At 42.8% G+C, this 24566-nt stretch overlaps 1 protein-coding gene and 1 long non-coding RNA gene across 5 annotated transcripts; one reads left to right on the forward strand and one right to left on the reverse strand.

The window, feature by feature from the left end:
• Window positions 1-3691: 3691 nt before the first annotated feature.
• Window positions 3692-24238, forward strand: SPG21 (SPG21 abhydrolase domain containing, maspardin). 4 transcript variants are annotated; one of them, XM_080982232.1, is made up of 9 exons: window positions 3692-4008; window positions 8750-8842; window positions 17294-17455; window positions 18979-19059; window positions 20280-20425; window positions 20833-20941; window positions 21249-21356; window positions 22152-22292; window positions 23507-24238. In XM_080982232.1, the coding sequence occupies exons 1-9, from the start codon at window positions 3991-3993 to the stop codon at window positions 23660-23662; spliced, it is 1014 nt and encodes a 337-aa protein (XP_080838358.1). In that variant the 5' UTR covers window positions 3692-3990; the 3' UTR covers window positions 23663-24238. The 4 variants fall into 4 exon arrangements, with proteins under 4 accessions (XP_080838358.1, XP_080838360.1, XP_080838359.1 ...); XM_080982234.1 differs by having other exon boundaries at window positions 3693-3945; XM_080982233.1 differs by having other exon boundaries at window positions 3936-4051.
• On the reverse strand, window positions 10560-14797 carry LOC308463689. The gene is made up of 2 exons (XR_013979691.1): window positions 11219-14797; window positions 10560-10698 (listed from the first exon to the last, which is right to left on the reverse strand). It is a non-coding gene; the product is annotated as an uncharacterized lncRNA (long non-coding RNA).
• Window positions 24239-24566: the final 328 nt, after the last annotated feature.

Raw genomic sequence — 24566 nt, forward strand, 5'->3', positions numbered from 1 at the left:
CAAGGCAAAGCTCCACTAATGTGGGGAGAGAAGAGAAGGAGGGGTCAGTTGATAGGCCCTCTGTTGGTTTTGCAATGTACTTTCCTGCTCTTAATACAGGCACCAATTCCAACTGATGTGTGATTGCCGACACGGGTCCTTCTGGACCTGGAAGAAGACAAAATGGGCAGAACAGAATGGGATGGAGCAGAATGGGAGCCACGAAATGGTCACCATCTGCAATGAGAAAAACAGCCCGGTTTAAACTGGGCGTATCCAGATGTTTTGGGTTGCAGCTCCTTTTAACACCAACCACTACCCTTCTAACAGTTTAACGTAGTGTGGGATTATTGTTGTAAGTAGCATTCAGTTCCTTTTGTAAAAAAGAACAACTAATAGATTTAATTAATAATGATGATGATACTAATGGTTAGTGTCCGAGTAGGACCTGGGAGAACAGATTTCAAATCCTCACTTGGCCATGGAACCCACTGGGTGACCTTGGGCCAGTTACTACCTCTCAGCCCAACTTACTTCACAGAGTTGTTGTCGAGATTGAGGAGTGGGAAAACCATGTATGTCACCTCGAGCTCCTTAAAGAACAAAGGTGGGCTATAAATGCAATAAATAAATAAATACATAATTATAGGCATACCAATTTAGGCACACCAGTTGCTGCAGCACCAGGATCTTATGGATCCTGACAAGGATAAGGAGGCTTGTGTAAGCATCTCTTTTCCAGACTGGAGCTTGTATCTCACCTATTTTCACTACCCTGTGATGAAGCTGCAGGATTGACATTATAACAGAGTTAACAGAGTTATAACAGAGGGACCAAATACATAGAGCATGGGTGGGCCAACTAAGGCCCAGGGGCCGGATCCGGCCCAATCGCCTTCTAAATCCGGCCCGCAGACAGTCCAGGAATCAGCGTGTTTTTACATGAGTAGAATGTGTCCTTTTATTTAAAATGCATATTTGGGTTATTTGTGGGGCATAGGAATTTGTTCATTCCCCCCCTCAAAAAATATAGTCCGGCCCCCCACAAGGTCTGAGGGACAGTGGACTGGCACCCTGCTGAAAAAGTTTGCTGACCCCTAACATAGAGTAATGATTAACACGAGGATGAATTTTATTTATTTGTGTCAACTGGGATGATTCATAGGAAGAGTAGAAATAAAATTTGTCAGAGAGCATATGTTAATCTTCACCTCTGGGTGGCAGGCACCATCCAGTTTTTAGGTTAGGGTGAAGCTGGAATATTTCAGTTACAACTTCCCTTGTCTACAGTGAACTTCACACAGTCCATTTTGTAACAACAATATCCCCACAAAAATGAACAGGCCAGTTTTGTAAAAGTGCCACCCTGGAATAAGTAATTTTAAGGTTTGCAGTCATGGTTATAAAACTAGGGCCCATAACAGAGTATATAAATAACTCAGCTTCAAGTATTCCAGAAGTTTAATCCTATTAATTTGTTATAGCAAAAACAATAGAAAGTATTGTGGCACTTTAAAGCAGTTTTCTGCACAGATGTTTTGGATTATAACTTCCAAAAACCCCAGCCACCATGACCAATGGTTAGGGATTATCATCTAAAAGATCTGGGGGGGCCACTAGGGGGCACATCGGAAGATGGCTGACAATAACATCTCTGACCCACACGAGGTAATTTGGAGGCTATGATGGGGGTAATTAGCCTCCTTACCCCCCCCCCAGGATGGTGGGGGGGACTGCCCTTGCCTGCTGTGCCCTACACCACCCCCAAATTTGTGGGGGTGGGGGCACTAGGCACAAAGCCCTCCTGTGGGATTCCGGCACTCCTGGATGCCGTCCCTGATCCGCGCCACTAGCTGCAAGAACTTCAAAAGAAACAATTTGAATGAAGCTAATTGCACATATTTCAAGGAAGGAGGGGGAGTAAAGACTGCTAACAGAAGAGATCTCTGATAAAACAAGACAAGAATAAATCATAAGAAGATACGCCAAGATACGGTATGGCAAATGACTGATGGGGGACGGGGAAAAAACTTTCCTTTCTTTCCTTATGTGATTTAACAAGAATCCCCTCCCCTCACGAGTCAGAAATGTCGTTTTAAGGACTTAAGCTGTGGATTTAAGACTGTGTGGAGATAAACTTTCAAACCAAGGCATGTTTTGAGAAGAGCGTGGAATGTACAAGAGCTCTGGAATGACGCAGTTTAAAATGCCGTCGCCATATTGGGAAGTTCTTTCGGAGGTCTTGAGTCTGGGAGGAGAAATAGAGAAATAGAGCTGCTTTTATATTGTGGGTGAAACTCCTCAGCGGGACTTAAGAGCGACAGTTTTACGAGATAATGATGAAAAGAGCGATGTTATCTATGAAGGTGATGATATATGGCAACCATCTCGATTTGAGGATTGGAAGAACGGAAAAATTCACACAGGATTAATATTGGTGTTTATCGGCTTAAGGAGACTATCAGAAGAGATCATAAAGAAAAAAGAGAAAATATATGAACAAGATGTGATGTGGAAACAGCAAGATAAGACTGGATAGAATTATGAACTCTGTTTGGACTGATTTGGTCTGATTTGGACATTAATGCAGTAGCAAGAAGATGATCAGAATCCCCCTTCGGATCTTGAAATATGGGTCCCCCCAACAAAATTTAAAATTCGGCTTTGTAATTCGGAACTTATGTGATGTGATTTAATTTGATTTGATTGGCCGGTTAATAAAAAAATATATATTTTTAAAAAATCATCTAAAAGATCTGGAAGGCACAGGGTTGGGGAAGGTTGCCTTAAAGACTTAACCATTTTATTATGACATAAACTTTCATTGACCACAAGGTGCTTCATCAAATGTAGGAAGCATAATCCTAAATTGGCAAGCATGTATACACATGGAAAGCAAATACAAGTGTAGTACAGATGTTAATGGTTAGATAACCACACATTATGACCGCAGTCTAAAACTCACATAAAGCCCTGGATTGTGGAATATATTAACTATGCTGCATTAATGTACTGAACTCTCTTATGGTTTTGGACTAGGGCTAGCAAGAGCCATGTTCAAACTCCCACTCAGCTTCAAAGCTTTCTGGGTGCCCCCGAGCCCGTCACTATCTCCCCCAGCCTAACCGGCCTCACAGGGTTTTTCGAGGAAAAAATGATTCAAGCATAACTGAGCCAGAGCGCCTACTGGGAACCCCTGGGCCATATACTATAACTACCGGTATATCTTACCCCAACCTACCTCACAGGACTGTTGTGCGGATTTTAAAATAAAGGGGTGGCTGATAGAATCGTGTGTGAACACCCTGGAGAAAAGTCAGGATATAAATGCAAGCAAGCAAGCAAGCAAGCAAGCAAGCAAGCAAGCAAGCAAGCAAGCAAGCAAGCAAGCAAATAAATAAATAAATAAATAAATAAATAAATAAATAAATATTCGGCATTTTAAATTGGGGGGGGGAGAGGTGAGAGAATACCCTGTGGCCCTGTTGCTGGACTCCAGTTCCCATCATCGCTACCTATTGGCCTTAGTGGCTGGGGCAGATGGGAGTTGTAGTTCCTCCAACCACAACGCCAGACGTTTGCTCCCTCCCCGGCCCCGTGTGCGCTTGCGCATAAAGTGATTTCCCCCGTCCCACTTATTTCTTCAAATCACGTGACAGGAGCCCTTCCGCCTCGGTAGCTATGGAGCCTGTCGAGCTCAGCCTCCTTCCATCGGGCCCTTGCCCCTTTTAGGGGGTGTGTGACGTCGAGTGATTGGCGTGCGCCGTTGGCCCGCGCCCCGCCCGCTTGGGAGGCGGGGGCGGGGGAGCAGCGGGGTTGGCTGCTTGAGGGCGCCGCGGGACGAGGAAGAGGCGACGGCGGCGGAGGGGGCTGGGAAGATACCACTGACGTGAGAAGAGGAGGGGGGGGCGGATACGATATTCGGCTATCCCTCAACACCCCCCACTCCGCCCTGTGGAAGATCCGGTAAGAAATGGAGGGGAGCAAAGGCTCGGGACCTCAGTGAGGTAGATGGGGTACAGTGAGGAGGTGCGTGTATTGCTGTTGTTACCTCCTCCTGTAGATGAGGGAAGTAAGTTTCCAAGGGGTAGTTATGGCGAATAAGCTGCTGTTAATTAACTAACTGCTGTTAATTTGAGAGTGCGCGTGGTGGAAGCGGTTAAGTGTGCGCAGGAACCACGACGGGTCCAGAAATCCCTCACCGAGCCACGAAACTCGCCTCCTCAGTCTGGACTACCTCGCAGGGCTGTTGTGAGCATGCAGGCGAAGGGAGGTGGGAGAGGGAAGTTCTCCGGAGGGAAGGGGGTGTGCGCATTTACCTAAACAGTGAGTCTCAAGTGTTCTGTGGTGGGTAGCTTGTTGCAGATAGTTGATGTGGAAATGATAATATTTATATTTTTCAGGAAGGGGAGGTTGGGAAAAGGGCTAAGCTGTGGAGAGGGGGGAGGTCCTGGGCAAAAAGGCGGCCGTGGGAAATGGGGGGATGCATTTAACTTTGCAATGTGCCTTGTAATGCCTTGTAAACATGGTTGCTTTACACTCATAAAGTTTTTGATTTTTTTTACCAAGCACTTTGTTGTTGGTGTGCAGATGTAATGTATTATGCTTTCTTTAATCAGGTGACAGTACTTAACTCTTAACATGCACTCTTTATACCAGCAAGTATCCATAGTGTTTAACAGAATAATGTAAGGAAAAACACAGGCCTCTGCCCTGAGCAGCATACAGTTTATGACTTTGAAAGAAAGGGAGGGCAGTGGAAAGAGAGAAGGGGAGGAAAAGTGAAGAATATTGAGGAGACCTGTTATTGCTGCTCTGGCTTACTTCCAGTAGGGGTTGAGGACTGTGTGTGCAATCCAAACCACACCTGCTCTGATGTAAATACATTTGAATTCAATGGGGCCTACTCTCGGATAAGCGGGGTTAAGCATTGCAACCCAATGGATTATGCCAAAGACTTGGTGGGGTAGCTATAATTGTATGTTTATGCAGAAAAGTAGCAGGTAAATATGTTTTGTCTTATACATTTTGGAAAGCAAAATCATATAACCAAGAAAACAAAAACTGGTTTTCAGTGGGAGAGTGAAAGCACCATTGAACTCTGTAAGACTTGATCCTGTGTTGCATAAATTTCTGCTTTAAATTTCTGCTTTAAAGTTCACCCAAACATTACTTGCACACCAAGCTCCCTGCACACGCACAACAGTGCTACGTGTATATATAGTAAAGCACACGTGTCGTGGCAGGTTTCTGGAAGAGACCTTCCCTTTTATGTGTGAGAGAATGCCTCTCCAAAGATTGTGCTGTTTTTTTGAAGTTTGATTTATTTTTAAGTGCTCTTACTCGAAATAAACTTAAAAGTTGAAATCTGCTGCCTGGACAATCTAGGGGTGTCTTTGTTATTGTTTTTTAGTTGTTGTTTTTCCACAAAAGCTACTTAGAGCAACTTACAGAAATGAACATCAAAAACCATCTTTTTAGAGCAAACCTGAGCCAGGCAGCAGCAGGTAAAGTAGCTATTTCATCGGAAACCCTGCTGGCTTGTGCTGGCCAAGGTGGGAGAAAAGTGTTCCTCCCCCCAGCTCAAAGTTTGGCCTAAAAGTATTGGTCCCCTCAGAGGATCTGTGGGGCTTTGCGTCCAAAGCTGCCAGCACCCCATTTTAGGTCTTTCTGTAGGCTGCTGCCGATGGTACTTTCCTGCCTGCAGCAGGGGCTGCAGCAGCAGTACAGCCACTCCCACTCCACCAGCTGTGGTTGACAGAGGATCACCTCTAACACCAAATGATCAGGGTGTTAGGACTGTGGTGTAAGGCTGCAAACCTAAATGCACCAGAGACAGTTCCACTGAACTCAGTGAGATTTACTTCTGCGTAAATATGCGTAGGATTGTACTGTGATCAAATGAATATTTGAAGCCCAGTAAGAATGAAAAGATGGAGCTTCAGCTCACAAAGCCCAGTGATGGGAGTTCAGGGCCCAAGAAGAAGTGAGCCAGGTGTAATACCAAGGACTTTTACAAAACAAACTCTGGGCTTCCAAATGAAATGGATTGATTTATTACATTTACGCTGTGCTTTTCAAAATTGGTGCATCTATCTCATAACTTCAGTGTTATACAAAATATGTATATACCCAATACATACATGACATATTCTAGGGCCTTTCTTGGGATGAATCGGAAGGAAATATTACCTCTGTGTTGGGGGCAGGATGCCTCTGAATGCCAGCTGCTGAAACTCGCAAGTGGGGAGAGTGCTGTAGTGATGGTGGTGAAATTTGGGTTCTTTATTCCTGGATTCTAACGTAGCTGATGAGTTTGTTCAGGGTGATGTGATGATGCTGGAGAAGGCTATGATGGGTGGGAAACCTTTCTCAGGTCCTGCATTCCCTTCTGGGTAACTTTTGGGGTAGGGGGAAGCATGCCAGTTGTGGGGCAGAACAAAAGATAAAAAGTAGGTACAGCAATACATGTAAATTTTACATTTGCACTTTAAAACATACCCCCCCACCCCCATTCATCTTCCGTCTAGGCAAGCAAGGGGCATAACCTTTGTTAATAGATACCTTCCAGCCAGGCAGAAACACCTGGGGTGTGAAGCAGGGTCAATGAGGGGTATGACATGGGGAGACTTCCAAGAACCAAATAGAGAGGTCTGGAGGGCTGCATTTGGCCATGGAGCCTGGGTTATGGTGGTGGAAGTGGGAGCTTATTGCCATGTACCCACGGAGTTGCCTAGGTGCACCCAATGCTGTAAATCTCTGTGTTAGAGTCTGTTCCATGCATCCCCCAGCAACAAATCAATATTTTGGTGCTATATCTGTTCAAAGCCATGTACAAAGTCCTGTGTCTTTGCGCACTATAGAGCATGTGAATGTTCTGAAGCATCTGAAATCTAATATCGAAAATCTTTCTGGTTTCTACCTTTGACTCGAGAGTATGGAATGCACGAGTAAACGAATAAAAATCCTTTGGGTCTATCCTATGATCTGGATTACAAGTCTATGCAGAGGGTTGCAGTACTTGGAGCTTAATAAGTTGTTGATGGAAGTTGGAAATAATCCCTTTTAAAACTTGGGTCAGAAACTATTCTTGAGTTGTAAGGAAGAAGGGCTGTACAGTATATGTTATAACAAGGAAGAATAGCTGACTGTGCTTCACTCCATACTTAAGTGATCAACAGAAGATTTATGGCTAAAGCAGAGGAATAAAACAATAGCACAGCCTTTTAATTGTACTGCATGCATGAAATGTTTTTCCACATAAGTATTTTCCAGTTTAGGTTTGGTACATCTGGCTTTTATAGAAAGTGATGTTTTGAATTTTACTGCTGGTTTTAATTGAGATGTTACCTAACTTCCTAAATGGTAAGGAGCAGGTGGTTTTGAGGGCTTGGTTTTGTTGAATTGTCTGACATAACATTGTCTGCACCTGTAGAAGTCTCAAGGCCCGGGGTAGCACTGAATGTTGGCGAGTTAGTTCAAGGCATATTGGTAGAGAAGAATTAAAAGTGGAGGAACTATTTGCTACATTGTGTTCCAAGACGTCATCAGTAGTATTAAATCATAGGTGACAAAAAGAGAAACTGTGGGGTGGTTGTAGCAACAAAGTAAGGCAGCGTTCACACCATACATTTAAAGCACATGGTTTCCCCCAAAGAATAATGGGAACTGTAATTTACCCTCCCACAGAGCTACAATTGCCAACACCCTTAACAAACTACAGTTCCCAAGGTTCTTTGGGGGAAGCAGTGTGCTTTAAATGTATGGTGTGTACGCTGCCTAACTCCTAACCACTGTGCAGATTCATTTTTATTGTGCCCTTAGATTGGGTAAGCAGATGCTTCCTCTTAGGCATTTTCTTGGGCCCCAGGTTTTGCGCAGGGCATATTACATGGCTGTAATACAAATATGTTCAAGGTCAGTCGTATTCATGCCTGGGAAACTTTGACCGACGAAGCTCTGCGTCCAAAGAGGCTGTGCAAGTCAACACAGCCTGTGAACAGTATTTTGCAATGTTTTGCTGAATTCACATTCTGGATTTGACGGTCGAATGTTTGCAGAATTTGGAGAGTTTGGAAAGGGGAGTGTGAGGGGGAAGTGACCTAGAGGCTGTGAGAGAGGTGCTTGGAAGCACCATCTTCTGAAACCCTGGTGAGTTTTGCAATACTGCCTGTGCATTTTTAAGCACACTTTCATAATACAAAATGCTAGTTGTGTCCTGGGAGGAGTGCTTGAGTTTGATTCTTAGGAATGTGGAATTGTGCAAGGTGCACAACTCTATTTACAATGTATAGCCAAAATACTGGTTTCATGTTAAGGTTTCTGCTGTGCCATTTTGCTTGTTAACACTCTGAAAGGCTTTGACCCATAATCCTCACCAAAATGTGCTTCATTTCCCATACTGTTTGGCCTACATGGAGCTACAACAGTGGTTCATCTTCTGTTATGCACAGTTGGTCCTTCAGCAGCAGTTGTATTTTATTTTTAGGAAGAGGCAGTTGGTCTCTCAGCTCCCTTGTGCCATCTAACTAGAAAACATGTACTAAATCGCTTCCAATTTGAACTTCCTTATCTTTTCCAGCCTTTCCAGTTCCAGAATTTTTCTTGGTGGTTTCCAGTTGTGCACAAGTAAATAAGTAAATCTGAAGGGAAGAATAATAAATTGATGGGGCCTGAAAGCAGGTTTACCCTGAAGAAATTCCCTCAAGTATATAAGTGATCCTACATTTTATTTACTTTGTCTGAAACATTTCCCCTGTTGTGTTTTCAGGTTTTTCTTTACCTTGGGTTTGTTACCACCATGGGAGAGATTAAAATCTCTCCTGACTATAACTGGTTCAGAAGTACAGTTCCTCTAAAAAAGGTAGGTCCAGTTTTTAATTCTTGCTGCCCTGGGCCTGTGCTCATTTGGGAGGAAGGATGGAATATATGATTGATTGATTTTCCCTCTGATCCCAAGGACATGTATATGAGGGATCGTCTAGTGCTGTTTACTTGATCCTTAATTGCAGACTCAGGGGCATAATTAGCAGGACCCTAGAACTCAAAATGTATATCAGGTCCATAGACACCTATGTTCTGTATGTCCATATTACATGTGTGGAATTTTCTGCAATGTTTGCGTATAATTTGTAGTATGTGGGCAAGCCCATAAATCCTGACCTTGCTGGGTTGACTTGCCATACAGAAAATTATTGTTGCCTTCTGGGGATTAACAGCAGCAATTCCAGGATCGAAGCATCAACAAAATTGCATTTTTCCTTATTCCAGAAGAATCATACCATACAGAGGTAAAGAGGTCTAAGAAATGTGTGTGTGTGTGTGTGTGTGTGTGTGTGTATATATATATATATATATATATATAGCCCCCCCCCCTTAGAAACCAAAGATGGAGAAATTTGGTTTGTTTGGTATTTTTTTACTGTGAATCTACCCAGTTTGCCCTTCCTTTGAAATCCACATTTTGCCATACAAGTTCTCCGATCAAAAAAAATGTACAGTTGCATGGATTAGACTAGAGGGAAGTGTGTAAAAATACAGATATTAACAAAAAAAATGCATACAATGCATATTGTTTGTAGCAATAGGTCTGTTGTGCATAACTTCATATAAAAAAGTGTTTGCCAAGGACAAATGTACGTTAAATTGCTGAAAAAAATTACTGAGGATTAAAAAAATATATAAGATGGCAAACTGAAGCGGAAATGTGGCAAGCTGAATTTAAGGTTAGAAAAATAAGAAACAGAGAGGTACCAAAATTTACAGATTGGTTCAGCCCTACTAGAAACTTATGTTCCTTCTTGCAACCCAAACCAAGCTGTCTAAACTCTTTCCCTCCCACTTCATGTGGCTCTCTGGAGATCATGGTCCCATATCGTGCCTGCAAAGGCCTTATAGTGGTGCTGCAGAACTAACAGCTGTACAGACTTCCACACCACAAACAAGAGGCAAGTTAGAATCATAAAATCTTAGAGCTGGAAGGGACCCAACGGTCATCTAGTCCAACCCCCTGCAATGCAGGAATCTCTGCTAAAGCATCCATGACAGATAGCCATCCAACCTCTGTTTAAAAACCTCCAAGGAAGGAGAGTCCACCACCTCTCATGGGAGTCTGTTCCACTGCTGAACAGCTCTTACTGTCAGAAAGTTTTTCCGAATGTTTAGTCGTAATCTCCTTTCTTGCAACTTGAAGCCATTGATTCGAATCCTACCCTATAGAGCAGGAGAAAATAATCATGCTTGCTCCCTCCTCCTCCATGTGACAGCCCTTCAGATATTTGAAGATGGCTATCATATCTCTTCTTAGTCTCCTCTTTTCCAGGCTAAACATACCTAGTTCCTTCAAGCGCTCCTCATAAGACTTAGTTTCCAGACCCTTGATCATCTTGGTTGCCCTCCTCTGCACACATTCCAGCTTGTCAACATCCTTCTTAAATTGTGGTGCCCAGAATTGGACACAGTATTCCAAGTGTGGTCAGATCCAAGGCAGAATAGTGGTATTATTACTTCCCTTGATCTGGACACAATACTTCTGTTGATGCAGCCTAGAATAGCATTACCTTTTTTTTTCTTTTTTTCCCCTGTTGCATCACACTGTTGACTCATGTTAAGCTTTTGGCCCACCAAGACCCAAATATCCTTTTCACATGCATTGCTCGTAAGACAGGTGTCCCCCATTCTATATTTGTTCATCTAATTCTTCCTGCGTAAGTGCAGAACCTTACATTTGTCCCTACTGAAATTCATTTTGTTAAGCTTGCACCCAGTTCTCAATCTGTTAAGGTCATTTTGAATTCTGATTCTGTCTTCTGTTACATTAGCTACCCCTCCCAGTTTGGTGTCATCTGCAAATTTGATGAGCATCCCCTCAATTCCTTCATCCAAGCCATTTATAAAGATGTTGAACATCAAAGGGCCCAGGACAGAACCCTGTGGCACCCCACTTGCCACTTTTTTCCAGGATGACTAGGAACCATTAATGAGTACTCTGTGTTTGGTCAGTCAACCAGCTACAAATCCACCAACTGTTACCTCGTTCAACCCACATATTATCAGCTTCCTTGCAAGAATATCATGGGGGACTTACTGAAATCAAGATACACTACATCCACAGCATTTCCCTGGTCCACCAAATTTGTTATTCCATCTAAGAAAGAAATCAGATTGGTCTGGCATGACTTATTTTTGAGAAACCCATGCTAGATCTTAGTAATCACAGCATCCTTTTCTAAATGCTCACAGACCAACTGTTGAATTATCTGTTCTGGACCTTCCCTGGTATCGATGTCAAGCTCACCAGTCAGTAGTTACCTGGGTCTTCCTTTCCCCCCTTTTTGAAGATGGGGACAATATTTTCCCACCTTCAGTCTGTAGGGTCCTCATCTACTCTCCAAGAATTCTCAAAGATAATAGACAAAGGCTCTGAAATTACATCCACAAGCTCCTTTAGTACCCTTGGGTGCAGCTCATCAGGCCCTGGAGATTTGAATTCATTTAAAGTAGCTAGGTGTTCCCTTACTACCTCTTTTCCTATCTTGGGTTGCAGCTCACTCCTTACATCATTTATTCTGTTATCACCAGGTTGGGCATCACTTTCCTTTTGGGTGAAGACAGAGGCAAAGTAAGTGTTGAGTAGTTCCACCTTTCTCTGTTGCCCAATAGCATTTCTCCATCTTCCCACTCTGAGGACCTACCACTTGCTTGTTCTTCCTCTTACTTCTGACATAGCCGAAGAAACCTTTTTATATTATCTTTAACCTCTCTTGCAAGCCTGAGCTCATTCTGTTGGACCACAACCCAACGGTTGTAAATGGTGCATATTGCAGACCTACGGGAATTTTCTATGAAGCAATAGCCGTTGGTGTCTGAGGCCAATGTCTCCCTTGAGTAATGCTGTCTTTCTACAAAGCATAGCAGCCACAGAGAGGGAAGGTAGTGTGATGAGATGTGTGTGAGCATGCCTTCCCTGTGGAGAACTCTGCCCTGTGCCCACAGGAGGAGAGAGAATAAAAACGTCACAGCTGCTTCTGCTCATCACCTCAGACTGGAATTAATTTGAATGCCCTGCCCTCCCTGGCTGCAGAAAATAAAACTACAACAAGATGGAGTATTTGTTCTGTTACGAAATACCTGGCATCTTCCTTAACGTGCTTTTCATCAACCTGAATCGCAGCTGTGCAAATATTATTGCTTGCTGAATAATCACAATAAGACTCCTTGAAAGCATGGAACCAACATTATTGTGATACCTAGAATCATAGAATTGTAGAGTTGGAAGGGACCTCAAGGTCCATCTAGTCCAACCCTCTGTAATGCAGGCAGGAATCTTATGCCCAGCATGGGCTCAAATCCACGACCTTAAGAGACTCATGCTCTACCAACTGTGCTATTCCAGCGAGAGGTTTATTTTTCAAATCTGGGTGATGTGCTCATTGTGGGGAATTGTAGGAATCTGTGTCATATGACTCAATGGTATCAATGAGCAAATCTGTCACTTTCAGTTTTTCTCAGTTTCTCATTTTTCCATTCTTAAGTTCAGTTTTCCACATTTCTGTATCAGTTGGTGATTTTTTAAAAAGTCCTCCTGAAAATTCATCAGCATTTGAGTGTGATTTCCTGTTAATATACACTTTTTCTGCAAAACCACTTTTCCTCATATTATGCACTTTCTTTAAAAAAAATAATTTTTATTAACCGACCAATCAAATCAAATCAAATCACATCACATAAATTCCAAATTACAAAGCCGAATTTTAAATTTTTGTTGAGGGGACCCATATTTCAAGTTCCGAAGGGGGATTCCGATCATCATCTTGCTACTGCGTTAATATCCACAAATCAGTCCAAATAATGTTCATAATTCTATCCAGTCTTATCTTGCTGTTTCCACATCTCATCTTATTCGTATATTTTTTATTTTTTCTTTATGATCTCTTCTGATAATCTCCTTAAGCAGATGAACACCAATTATAATCCTGTGTGAATTTTTCCGTTCGTCCAGTCCTCATATCAAGATGGTTTCCATATATCATCGCTTTCATAGATAACATCACTCTTTCCATCATTAATCTCTCAAATCTGTCGCTCTTAAGTCCCTCTAAGGAGTCTCACCCACAATATAAAAACAGCTCTGTTCCTCCTCCCAGACTTAAGTCCTCCGACAGAACTTGCCAACATGGCGACGGTATTTTTTACTGCGTCATTCCAAAGCTCTTATAGTTTCCACAATCTTCTTGAAACATGCTTTGGTTAGTAAATTATCTCCACACAGTCATAAATCCACAGCTTAAGTCATTTAAATGGCATTTCTAACTTGGGGGGGGTGTGGATTCTTGGTTAATCACATAGAAAAAAGAAAGGAAAGTTTTTCCCCCCTCCCCCATCCAGTCCCTTTGCCATACCGAGTCTTGGTGGGTCTTCTCATGATTTATTCTTGTTCCTCCGACCCGTCTTGTTTATCAGAGATCTCTTCAGTTAGCAGTCTTTACTCCCCCTTCATCCTTGAAATATGTGCATTCGCTTCCTCCTAATTGTTTCTTTTGAAGTTGCTGCAAACTAGAGGCGCGGATCAGAGACAGCGTCCAGGAGTGCCGAAATCCACACGAGGGCTTTCTGCCTAGTGCCCCCATCCCCACAAATTCGGGGGGTGGTATCGGGCACAGCAGGCAAGGGCAGTCCCCCCCCCACACCCATGGGGGGGTAGGGAGGCTATTTACTCCCATCACAGCCTCCTAATTACCTTGTGTGGGTCGGAGAGATGTTATTGTCAGCCATCTTCCGATGCGCCCCTAGTGGCCCCTCCCATATTATGCACTTTTTGTATGTTATTTTCGCTAATGCTAGTGGCGCTGTGGTCTAAACCACTGAGCCTCTTGGGCTTGCTGATCAGAAGATTGGTGGTTCGAATCAGCACAATGGGGTGAGCTCCCGTTCTTCTGGCCCAGTTCCTGCCTCCCTAGCAGTTCGAAAGCATGCCAGTGCAAGTAGATAAATAGGTACTGCTGTGGTGGGAAGGTAAATGGCATTTCCGTGTGCGCTGGTTTCTGTCACAGTGTTGTGTTGCACCAGAAGCAGTTTAGTCATGCTGGTCACATGACCCGGAAAGCTGTCTGTAGACAAACGCCAGCTCCCTTGGCCTGAAAGCGAGATGAGCGCCGCAACCCAATAGTCACCTTTGACGGGACTTGGCCGTCCAGGGGTCCTTTACCTTTACCTTTTTACCTATGCATTTATATGTATATTTTACCGTAGATATGCATTTTTGCACACGTTACTTGGCTGGAGAACTTGGAGAATTTGGAGAAATGGGGATTTCAGAAGATGATGGTTCCGTATTGCTTTGCATCCTATTTTGAAAAGTGTGGATTAGGTAGGCAGCAGTGGCTCTCTAGGATATTAGTCAGGGGTCTTTCCACACCCTACCTGAAGATGCCAAAGATTGAACATGGGAGCCTTTGCATCAAAAAGCATATGTTCAGCCACTGGGTTACGGCATGTCCGGAAAACAGCATCATGTGATGTGGTGAACTCAATATCATCTCAGCAGTGAGCATGCATTCAGAGAATCTTTTGGCTGTCTGGAATGTACAGGCTGAAATCTCTTGGGTGGTTTGTGATTAGAAAAGATAGTATGAATCAGGGCTAATATTGTATGCTGAGTAGACTTGCATTCAAGCACTTCTGTTCAGTGGGATGCACCTCTACAGGAAATTCTCTCTAATACAAAAAAAAAAAAAAGTGAAAAGGAGACTGGACAGGAACTTTGTTGGTATTGGATTTTTGACTTGCAGCCCTGTTTAGGATTATCTCTGAGTCTTTTTTGTTTTAGGTGAACAGTGCAAGATTTTCTAGCAACATGTGATCTTTCACATGCTTCCTCAAGTACAGCTTTTACTGCAGACCAGAGACATCTAGTTAACCAGCTCTTAAGCTTTTGCCAGCTGCTTTCCTTTCAGATGTTAATAGAGGCGTTGTGTGGTGGTGGTGGTGGAGGAGGAACAGCTGAATTTGTGCTATTGTTTCCAGCTAGAGAAGTTCAACTAACTTGACAATGATTGAATAAACTGGACATTTTTATACACAGAAGATTTTGGTGTAATCTGCAATCAGATAAATTAATGTGGGTTTTGTAATTGACTTAAACATAGGGTGAGAGTTTCCCTTATTCATGTTATGGAATACTGTATTGAGAGTAAACACATAGGGCAGGGGTAGGCAACCTAAGGCCCAGGGGCCAGATGCAGCCCAATCACCACCTCAATCCGGCCCGCGGACGGTCTGGGAATCAGCGTGTTTTTACATGAGTATAATGTGTCCTTTTATTTATAATGCATCTCTGGGGTATTTGTGGGGCATAGGAATTCATTCATTATTATTTTTTTCCAAAATATAGTCCGGCCCACCACATGGTCTGAGAGACGGTGGACCGGACCACAGTTGAGAAAGGTTGCTGACCCCTGACATAGGGCAAGATCCAATGAAATGCCGTCTGGACACAACAAGGTTTGCCTTCCATTCCTCTTTATCTGTTTTGGAGGATCACTGAACCCTCCAGAACAGATCTTTGGAGCATGGAGGGGACTGCAAGGAACACCACAATTGGATTTCACCCATATTTTTTTAGCCTCTTGGAAGTGAAGGGATTATTATAAAAACCTGGAGCTTATTGCACTAAACATTCCTGGATAAAGTGGACACAGAATGTACTTCAGTAAATCTTAACGAGTAAAGTTAAAGCACTTCGAATATCATGGTTAGTTTATAATTGTGACCCATCTTCAGAGCAATGTTCATATTAAAGCCAAAGCAACATTAAAAAAAAATAACTTTGGGCTGCACACTTGGGGCAAGTTCTATTGAACTTAATGGGATTTACTTCTAAGTAGACATGCAATGAATTGTGCCCATCTTTTAATTTGGGATGGCTCTCCAATGGCTCCCATCATCTTTCACCATTGGCCAGGCTAACGGGTTGATGGGAGGTGGAATTCAACATCTGGAAGGCCACAGAGCAGCCATTCCCGTTTTAATGAATGTAAATCCAGGTTGATCAAAGTGGTGCCCTATAGATATTCTTGGTCTTCCAATCCCATCAGTCATAGTCAGCATGGCCAGTGGCCAGGGATTAAGGAAAATGTAGTTTGATAACATCTGGAGGGCACCACATTGGCAACCCATGGTGTAGGTGTTTTACATGCATCCATTAACCAATTATTTTCTTATCTGAGCAACTCCTTCGTACTCAGAGTGGTTTTGGATCTGAAATGGCTGCTGAGAGAGTCTTGTTTCCTTGCTCAACCTGCAGTGTCTAAAAAAGGAAGCCAGCTGCATGTTTCTTTCCTCTGAAGCTTGAAGAGCAAAACCACTCTCTTTCCATCCCCCAATATTTTTTCAGTCTCATGATTTGGTGATGACGCATTGGGAGAGCAGAGAAAGTCTGACTTCTGAATATTTTAGATTTGCTTACGTCTTTTCTAACTTGGATCTGTTCCAAAGCAGAATGTCCTGATGCTCACATGATTGAGTTCCATGCCTGCTCTTCTGCGTTGGCGTATCACATTTGTATTGAGTACATTAACTTTGCTTTGGCCTGTGACCGTTTTGGGGTGGGGAAGGCATATTTGGATCCACAACAGTATTGTCTGGAGGGGTCTAAACAGACAGAGAGAAGGGAGGGAGATCATTTTTATAAAGCTCTTTTTGAAGCCCAGTCTGGAGTGGGCATGGGAAAGCCATTAATTCTTTGCATGACAGGATCTTGCAAAGGATTGTGCATGTTACATGTGGATAATATCTTGCAGTGGCAGGTTGTGTGGCTTACACAGAATCAAAGCAAAGCAGCCAAATGGCTGGTTTCATGGAGCTGGTTGAAAAGCAACTGATTATATTTCACAGTTACACTTCTGCCTCCAGATGTGTTTCAGTAGGCTGTGTAAACATAAGACGTGACAAGCTAAGACTACTTTGCAAGCAGCCCGTTTTTAAATGTAAGGCAGAGAAGAGATTCCTGGAATCAGAGTAGCAGAAAATTTTAGACTCTGGAGTTAATTGTCTTATTCCCTCTGTCTGTCTGTGTCCCCCCCCCCCCCCGATTTTAGATGCTACTCTGCATTAATTTTGCTTTAGATTGTGTTAAGCCAGACCTACTGTATTTGGGGAGCTCATTCTGCTCATTTGGTGCCATGGTTATCTGCCCCCCAAATCCTGCCCCGATGATACCACCACCCAGAATTCAGTGATGGCTGTGCTGAAGGAATACAAACTATTATGTGCATTAGAAGAAGCCATTTTTACCTTCTCTGCATTTATTTTACAGATTATAGTAGATGACGATGACAGTAAAGTTTGGTCGCTCTATGATGCAGGACCCCGTAATATTCGGTGCCCCCTTATATTTCTCCCACCTGTCAGTGGAACGGCTGATGTTTTCTTCCAGCAGATTTTAGCCTTGTCTGGATGGGGTTACAGAGTCATTGCTGTAAGTCCTGAAATTCTCAGCATTTGAGCAAATGTTAAATCTGTCTTTTTATGTATGTTCTCAAAACAGTATGAAATGTACTAGATTTCAGCTACAGCCGTCCAAGCCTGTCCTTTGGAATTCTGGTCATGCAGCTTTTTCATGTGCCTACATTACTTGAGTGCATATTTTGTCCCTAAAGCCTGCTCTGAAATTTGATACTAAGGGTTTTCAGATTGCATTTAACCTTGGTGGTTTTATTTAATGAGAGAACATTCCTCCAAGGCAGGATATCTCTGGGTCAACACCATCTAATCCCTTTTGGTAATTCAGATTAGAATTCCAGCCTTATAGTACAGAGAGCGTCTTAAGAGCTGAGGCTTAAAACTTAGGATATACAACTCTTGGGAGGTGCATATCTCTTCCCTGTAGTGATGGAAGATTGATCAGGGGCTCCCTCCCACTTCTCTCCCATGTGCTAATTTTATGCATGTCATCAAAGCTCTTGGAACTCCCATCCACTGGAAAATAGTGAATCTCAGGTGACATCTGGAGAGTCCAGGTTGGTTTAGCTTCTGGATTCCAGGGCTTCTTACACTCCCTGGACTGTTATAAAAAGCTTCAAGCCCTAATGATGATCACAAAGCAGAATAAACTTCCCCAACCTAGTGTCCTCTAAATAGACAGTGGCTTCCAACAGCCCCAGCTATACTGGCTGAGGCTGATGGGAATTGTAGTCCAAAGCATCTGGAAGGCACCAGCTTGAGAACATGAGTAGACTTCTTGAAAATGTAGACTATGGCTGACTTTTTCTGTAACTACATCTAATGAAATTGTTTTGAAACATAGATGGGGGTGCAAACTTGTGCATTTCACCCCTATTAGTGCTGCCTTTCAGAGGCCAGTGGGTACAACTTTAAGAGGCTAGGGGCTAGTGCAGTGGTTCCCAACTTTTTTTTGGCCATGCCCCACCTAAGCATCTCTAAAATCCTGGTGCCCCCCACATGACATATAATTCTTATTATTCAGAAAGTGAACTCCTATTCATGTGGAGGAAGACTAAAAGACCATTAACTGTTAATAACTCATTCCTGAATTGCCCCCCTTAAAAATCAAATTGCCCCGTTGGGAACCATGGGGCTAGTGGGTAAAACTAAAAATGAAAAATTGATCATTGCATATTGAAAATCCAGACTTGGATGGTAGAGAATAATGGGTTTTCAGTCGAGCTTGCTTTATCACAAGGGTACGGAACTTTTGGCCCTCCAGATCTTGTTGGATGGCAACTGCCATAATGCTTTACTGTTGACTGCTCTAGTTGAGACTGATGGGAACCCAACAACATCTGAAGGGCTGCAGGTTGCTTCATAGCATGCTTTGATCTCGTACAAGGTGGGCTTCTCCCCATATAACGATGCTGGTGTCTGTCTAAGTTGCTAGCTGGTTCTTAAATTATGCTTACTGGTGAAGAGGGTTAAAATGCATGTTTTTACATCTTTGTCTTTGTTCATGTCACCATTGTTAACCTACCTTTCTAATCTTAGTTGCAGTATCCAGTTTACTGGGAAATTTTTGAGTTCTGCGATGGATTCAGAAAACTATTAGACCATCTACAGCTGGATAAAGTTAGTGCCCTGAGATTGACAAATAGCCTGTGCTTACAATAGAAATGTTAGGTAAAAAGCCTAGAGTTTATTCAGAATAACCTTAATTGCTCCAACAAAGGAGAGCCCTCTCCTGTTATTTTCCAGCCCCATTGATTGATTTTTTTGTTGCTTTTTTCCAAGACCTTTTCTAAGTAAACAGCATATTCTGGGTAGGACTTGGCTGTTCTTAAATTGTAATAAATCTTCCAAAATATATTTTATCTAAAATGGTTTATAATAGCTGTTGAATGGAAGCTTGCATAAGCTGTGTGTGAAAGAGTATAAGTTATTTTTGAATTTATATACCCCCCCCCGCCCACCTTTCATTGAAAAGGCCCCAGGGTGATTTATAGAAAAATGGAAATACGTTTCTGTCTGGTAGACCTTACTTTATTTCTGCGAGGACCATTGTCTATGAATGTAATTGATAAACTTTGGGAAATCCCAAATGGGGAGGATAATCTTATTTGGAACAACTTTCTCTACAAAATACCATGAGAGCGATTATAGCAGGGCCTGGGAAACCGCAGGCCCAGGAGCTGGTTGCGATGCCCCCAGATCTCTCTAGCCAGCCCTGGCACTCTCCCCAAGCCACACACTTCACTGGTCTTGCTTCACCCCTTGAGTGTTTTACTTGGCAAGAATATTTCACTGAACTGTAATAGTGCCTCTTGCTTGCCTAGATGGAGGATAGAGAGGGGTGTGTGAGTGTAAAGAAACCAGGCTACTATACTGTTCTGGTTGCCCAGAAGGGAATGCAACCCTTGGGATGAAAAAGGTTCCTCACCCCTGTGGTTTGGCGTAGTGCAAGGGCATCCAGCCTGGTGGTGCCCTCCAGATGTTGTTGGACTCCAACCTTTTACCAACTCCAGCCAGCATGGCCTGTGGTTGAGGATGATAGGAGTTGTAGTCCAACAACATCTGGAGAGCACCACATTGGCTACTCCTGGCATAGTCCTTAAGAGCAAAGTATGAACGAGAAACCACCTGGTTTAAAATGCATCTCTGTCATTGACTCTCCCCAGGTAGTCTTCGGCAAGCCAGTCTCTCTCCACTTTCCACCTGCAATACAATCATAATACTGGCCTAGCTTTCAAGTGCTTTTGAATGCAAAATGTCATACAAAATGCCTTAATAAAAACAGTTAGCCAAAGGATGTTGCTGTTATTTATTGCGGTATTTTTAACTTTTAAAATTAGGTCCACGTCTTTGGTGCTTCCTTGGGGGGCTTCCTTGCTCAGAAATTTGCTGAATACACTCACAAGTCTCCCAGAGTCCAGTCTCTGATTCTGTGCAACGCTTTCAGCGACACCTCCATTTTCAACCAGACATGGACGGCAAACAGGTGAGAGATGTATGTCGGCAAAACATATAGGTTTTGGGTTGTGCTTTACATGGGCGTAAGGGCCACTTCCTGCCTACTGTTTGTGAACTTTGGGTTAGGTAGAGTTATGGCAAATACAGCTTGGCCTTTGCAAAGCAGTTTTTTAAAAAAATGAAGAACTGCTCCACTTCTTAGAATTAGCTTTTGGAGCCCATAAATGTTATGATATATATATATAGAAAAAATCCCTTCTGTTGTTGTATTAATGCAAGCAGTCACAAGTACATGCTTTAATGCCGAGGGAGTTCAGTATGTCTTGTGTTTAACGTTTGCACGGTTTATACAAAACGTTTCTCATGACAATCCAGTGCTCCTGGAGGTAGGAGAAAGTGACAAAAATTTTGACCTTTCTATAATTCTCTTTTCAGCTTTTGGCTAATGCCTGCCTTCATGCTGAAGAAAATTGTCCTTGGGAATTTTGCATCTGGTCCTGTAGATACCGAAATGGCTGATGGCATTGATTTCATGGTTGATAGGGTGAGGATTCCCAGTTGTATGACTTTACTTTAAGATTTGCATGCTGAAATCCCATCTAATATTGGTTATTTCCTTCATCCTTTCTTCCTTCAGTGCCATGTCTTTTGCACATGAAACTTTAGGCACGGTTTGTCCTTTTTAAACTTATTCTTGCTTATGACTGTTCTGGGAGCCTCTTTGGCTGTGAAGAGTGGGGCAAATGTGCTTCAAACTCCCAGATGTTGTGATAAGCTTGGTTATTTCTTTACTGCCCTGCCTTGAAACAAATTCACAACCTTCTTTTAAATTAAATTATTTTTCCTGAAAGTTGGAAAGCCTGGGTCAGAGTGAGCTCGCTTCAAGACTTACCCTCAACTGCCAAAATTCCTACGTGGAACCTCATAAAATCAGAGACATTCCTGTGACTATCATGGATGTAAGTTACCTCTTACTTAGGGTGTGGGATTGGGAGAGGAACACTTATTGAGCATCATTCTAGGAAGATGCAAGGTCCAGTTTTGGAAACAGAGAGAACATCAGCGAGAGCATGCCTATTTTTAAAACATAGCTGTGTCCCTATAGGACTACTTTCTCCAGTTATAAGAGGTGGGATAACAGTACTACTTATCAAACAACAGATGCGGTCAGGGCAGATTCATTTCATAATCTGTAGCAATTTATAGTGGGCTGTTTGCAGAGCTTTTCAGAGTAAACAAACATCTTGGAAGTGGTTGTGCCTTCAACACAGCGATGGCTCAGCACAACTCCTCCTCTGGCATCAAGCGTTGTAACACATTAAAAGTGAATACAGAAGGAGAGTTTAAATAAGGTGTAGGAAGTGTGGGGCTTGAGGTCAGTTGGCATTACCTATTTTTCTTCCACTAAAAGCTGTGTGCGGATTTGCAGTTGACCTTTTTCAGCTGCAACTTTTTCATCTGGGACTCATGACCCTGAAATTAAGAGTCTCATGCTCTACTGGCTGAGCAATCAAGGAGCCTTTGACAGTCAGCAGCAGATTGAGTTGCACAGCTGAACTTCCAAAGCACAAGTGGCTAACCTGTGCCCCCACAAACGTTGCTGAACTCCAATGGCTAGTGGCAAGGGATGATGGGAGCTGTAGTTCACTGACAATGTAGAGGCCCCCCCCCTGTTCTAAACAGAAAAAAATTATCTCTGTTAGAATGCATGGGATCTACAGGCAGTTCTTAGCATGGAATGCTTGTTTTTTTAGGTGTTTGACCAGAGTGCTCTTTCCACCGAAGCAAAAGAAGAGATGTATAAGCTGTACCCCAATGCTAGGAGAGCTCACCTCAAGACAGGGGGCAATTTCCCATATCTTTGCAGGAGTGCCGAAGTAAACCTCTACGTCCAAGTAAGTCTGTAGCTTTAAATTTCTCAGCTGTTGTTTGGAAACCACAGAGTTCTGCCTGCATTGCCAAAGGGGTTTATGCAAGCATTGTGGTGCTAACATTGCTGACGGATTATCAGAGGATGAGTAAAGCTGGGGGGGCAGGGGGGACCTTATTACAAATCCCCATCCGATGGAGGCAGACATGTTGCATGAAGGAGAGAAAAGGAAGGAAGGTCAAGAGGTTTCTATTATTGGGCTGCAGGAATGCTGCTATGGGTTTTAATAAAATATTCCCCCCTCCGGCTGCCACCAAACACAGGGTAATACAGTGGTGCCCCGCAAGACGAATGCCTCGCAAGACGAAAAACTCGCTAGACGAAAGGGTTTTGCGTTTTTTGAGTCGTTCCGCAAGACGAATTTCCCTATGGGCTTGCTTGCGAGTTCTTGCGAGTTTGTTTCCTTTTTCTTAAAGCCGCTAAGCCGTTAATAGCCGCTAAGCCGCTAATAGCCATGCTTCGCAAGACGAAAAAACCGCAAGACGAAGAGACTCGCGGAACAGATTAATTTCGTCTTGCGAGGCACCACTGTAGAAGATTTGTGGCACTGCCAAATGTTCCTCCCCTGGAGTCATTTGGAGTTTGGGTGTTATATGGACATGCCTGGCATTGTTCAAATATGCTGCTCCATACAGCTGACTCCATTCGGCTTGTGCTGCCTCTGGGAGTGGTTCCTGCCTCTTCCTAGAAGACTGCAAACCCTTCAGATGGTGTGAAACTTGTGGAGCTTGCACCAGCAGTGGTTATGTTTTTTGTTTTTGTAAAGTGGAACAAGCACTGTTACAGGCGCCATACAATATTTGTTCTGCATTTGTTAAGAACTAGATCTTTTAGTGCTACAGTGCCTTACACTTTGGAACTCCCTGCCTATTGACACCAGGCAAGCACCTTCACTGGGCTCTTTTCAGTGCCTACTGAAAACATTCCTGTTAAGACAAACCACCTCAGATATGTAGAATGCCGTTCAGTTCATCACTGATTCTACTTTTAAAATGTTTTAAAACTTTTTATTCTTTTTGTAAACTGCTGTGAGGTTGTTGCTTTTTATAGTTTCTATGAAACAAATCACAGAGTTTTTATAGTTTCTATGAAACAAATCTATGAAACAAGTCACAGAGTGCTGTGACTTACAGGAAAGGGTGAATATGTGCCACTTTGCCTATTTTTCCTATCCTGTAGATCCACCTACTTCAATTCCACGGTACTAGATATGCCGCAATTGACCCTTCCATGGTCAGCGCAGAAGAACTTGAAGTCCAGAAAGCCAATCTCCAGGCCAGCAGTGAGCAAGAGCAGCAGCAGCAGCAGCAGCAGCAGCAGCAGCAGCAGTCATAGTCCTTGGGACTCGCAGAATCTCTTCATCCAGAGGGTCTTATCCTTTTCTTCTTCTTTTGGAAGTCTTCCCATCCAATTGCATCTTTTTTCAGTTTGCCTTGATTCCTTAGTACTTAACCGGTTAGAACTGTGTCCTTTAAAATAGCTTGGACTGATTTCATTAAATGAAATGCAACTACGGACACTCGGTCACATCACTGTTTAAATGAGCTGAATTCAAATTATAAAAAAAGAGTTAAGGGTATCACTTTGGATGACTTGTTTTAGAAACAACAGTCTGAGATGAACTTTTGCTACCAAAGCCTTCACGATTGTGTTCTTAAAGAGGATAATCTTATATATCCATGCAGAGAGGGGGATGTATGTATCATGAGTGAATTATGTATGTCTGCAAGTTCACTTACAATTCATAGGATATTTAGTTTAAAAAACTCTGTTGAAGTGCCAATATTGCTATTATTATTTTTCTTTTTATATGGTTGCCAGTTAATGCTTTAATTTGAGATTATAACGCATTTGTTTTTTATTGTCTTGCTTTCTAATTTTTTTTGAATAAAAATTCAGTTTGGGATAAAAGGCTCCTCTGCCATCAACAGGAGTGTGCATGGTAACTGTGCTGCCTACACAGCTATAAACATATATTTGGTACTGTGTTGGAATTTTAAATATAAGACTATCAGGCTTCATTTAACTGAGTGTTCTGCGGGTGTTTTCAACTACAACTCCCATCAGTCTTAGCCATTATGTGCTGGGGCTGATGGGAGTCACATGGAGGGCACCAGCTTCACAAAGTCTGATCTGTACCATAAATACACTTCAAATAGCCCAACGTAGCCCAATTTAGTGGTTACCCCAGGATCTGATGAGATACGATGATTCTGCTCAATTTAAAAAAGAGGGGGCG

The sequence above is a fragment of the Podarcis pityusensis genome (assembly GCF_964106645.2).
Source record: "Podarcis pityusensis genome assembly, chromosome: 14".
NCBI lineage: Eukaryota > Metazoa > Chordata > Lepidosauria > Squamata > Lacertidae > Podarcis > Podarcis pityusensis.

What these genes read in the sequence shown, in the direction of transcription:
- SPG21 (XM_080982232.1), top strand. An exon ending in ACCATCTACAGCTGGATAAA is followed by an intron (nt 19,060 to 20,279) that starts GTTAGTGCCCTG and finishes TTTTAAAATTAG; the next exon opens with GTCCACGTCTTTGGTGCTTC. An exon ending in TTCCTGTGACTATCATGGAT is followed by an intron (nt 21,357 to 22,151) that starts GTAAGTTACCTC and finishes TTGTTTTTTTAG; the next exon opens with GTGTTTGACCAGAGTGCTCT.